The following is a 1,502-nucleotide window of genomic DNA, read 5'->3' on the forward strand; positions in this document are numbered from 1 at the left end:
AGACGCTCCAGGGCGCCCAGAGGCGAAGGCCCAAGTGTAGCAGCGCCTCCTGCCCGCCCAGGGAGGCCTCACCCCGGGGCCGGGGGGATCCCAGGGCTGGAGCCCCGCTGGGCCCAGGCAGGACTGCTCGGGTAGAGCCATCAGGCTCTGCCAGGAGCCCAGGCCGTCAGGAAAGGGCAGGTCATGGTCACACCGGAAAGTCAGCCCACGGTTGGTTGCCGGGATCTGGCCCGGCGAGGGCAGCTCGGGTCAGACACAGCCCCGTGATCAGCAGGCAGGGCCACGGCTCCTGGGGCGAGGGCGTCGCTGATGGAGGCCGGCACTCCTGCAGCACAGCTGCGGCTGGTCCTGGGCCGAGCTTAAACACACTTATGGGGAACCCCAGGCTTGGCTGATTGGGACCATCAGGGCCCTAACAGCAGCCTACCCCCTCTTTCCTCACACCTTAGAGAGGTATGGGCTCATGAAAGACTTGTTGTAGAGTCATTTAATTGCTGTACGGTCTCAGAGGGCTACTTAAGGGAGCAGGTACGCAAGATGAGTCACCTGGAAGGGGATACAACATGAGAGACATGGGGATAGGGGTAGTCAGGTTGCCCATGGCTTGGGGGTAAAAGGGAGATGTTTAAACCACCATTGGAGGGTCCCCAGAGACTGGGTTTCACTCAGGAGCTGGGACTTGAGCAAGGGTCAGTGACTGTCAGGTAGATGAGATGGTTTGAGGTCGAGCAAGTGCCTGGCAGGTTGTGGACCCATATCCCATGGAAGCTCCCCGGCCCTGAGGGGTGCGCAGGCAGGTGGCAGCAGTGACCTGCTACGCAGCATGGAGCCAGCTGCTCTCGTGAATGTGCCAACCCGTGGTGCAAAAGAGAAGCACCAAGGTAAAGGAGGACAAGGTGGTAACAGTCTAATGCTGGAGGCAACATCCTTATTCCCCAAACTGTCTTTTTGGTCCAGGACAGGTGCCTGGCTGACTGCAGCTAGCTGGGGGAGTTCTGCATGGTTCCCTCTTGCCAGATCTCCTGTGCCTTCTGGTTGTGTTGCAGCTGCTGCAGAGACAGAAATAAATCCTGTGTAGTGAGAGCTTATTTCTTCCTAGGAGCATAGCTAGTACGTGCTGGGAGGAGGATTCCCCAAACAGGCAGTCAGGAACGGCAGCTTGGGATGTTGAATGGGGAGCTATAAATCAGCAAGCTGCTAATTAAGACCACAGGAGGCTGGTGAGTTACTAAAGACCTGTATTACTCTTTTCAGAGCTTTAGACCATTAACAAGACCCCTGGGACCTACTCCAAGCACGTCACTCTCCAAGGACATCACCCTATTTTGGGCATGTTCTCGGAATTGAAATTCCCTGTGCCCTGGGGACATGTGGCAGCCAAGGCCTGGGGACCCTCGGAGGGACACCCTGTGCTGTGTTTGCATGGCTGGTTGGACAATGCCAACACCTTTGACAAGCTTATTCCACTGCTCCCCAGAGGTAGGTCTGGCTCATCAGGATGT

The 1,502-nt window shown here is 57.3% G+C and overlaps 1 protein-coding gene across 1 annotated transcript in view; it reads left to right on the plus strand.

Moving 5' to 3' along the window:
• The first annotated feature begins 24 nt into the window (after nucleotides 1-24).
• Nucleotides 25-1,502, plus strand: part of SERHL2 (serine hydrolase-like 2) — an 8,788-nt gene continuing 7,310 nt past the window's right edge. The window contains exons 1-2 of the mRNA XM_017737743.1: nucleotides 25-881; nucleotides 1,255-1,500. Coding sequence (XP_017593232.1) covers nucleotides 1,332-1,500 — 169 coding nt within the window. The 5' untranslated portion in view covers nucleotides 25-881; nucleotides 1,255-1,331. The remainder of the gene's footprint in view (nucleotides 882-1,254; nucleotides 1,501-1,502) is intronic.

The sequence above is a fragment of the Corvus brachyrhynchos genome, unplaced genomic scaffold (genome assembly GCF_000691975.1).
Source record: "Corvus brachyrhynchos isolate BGI_N302 unplaced genomic scaffold, ASM69197v1 scaffold56, whole genome shotgun sequence".
NCBI classification, from domain to species: domain Eukaryota; kingdom Metazoa; phylum Chordata; class Aves; order Passeriformes; family Corvidae; genus Corvus; species Corvus brachyrhynchos.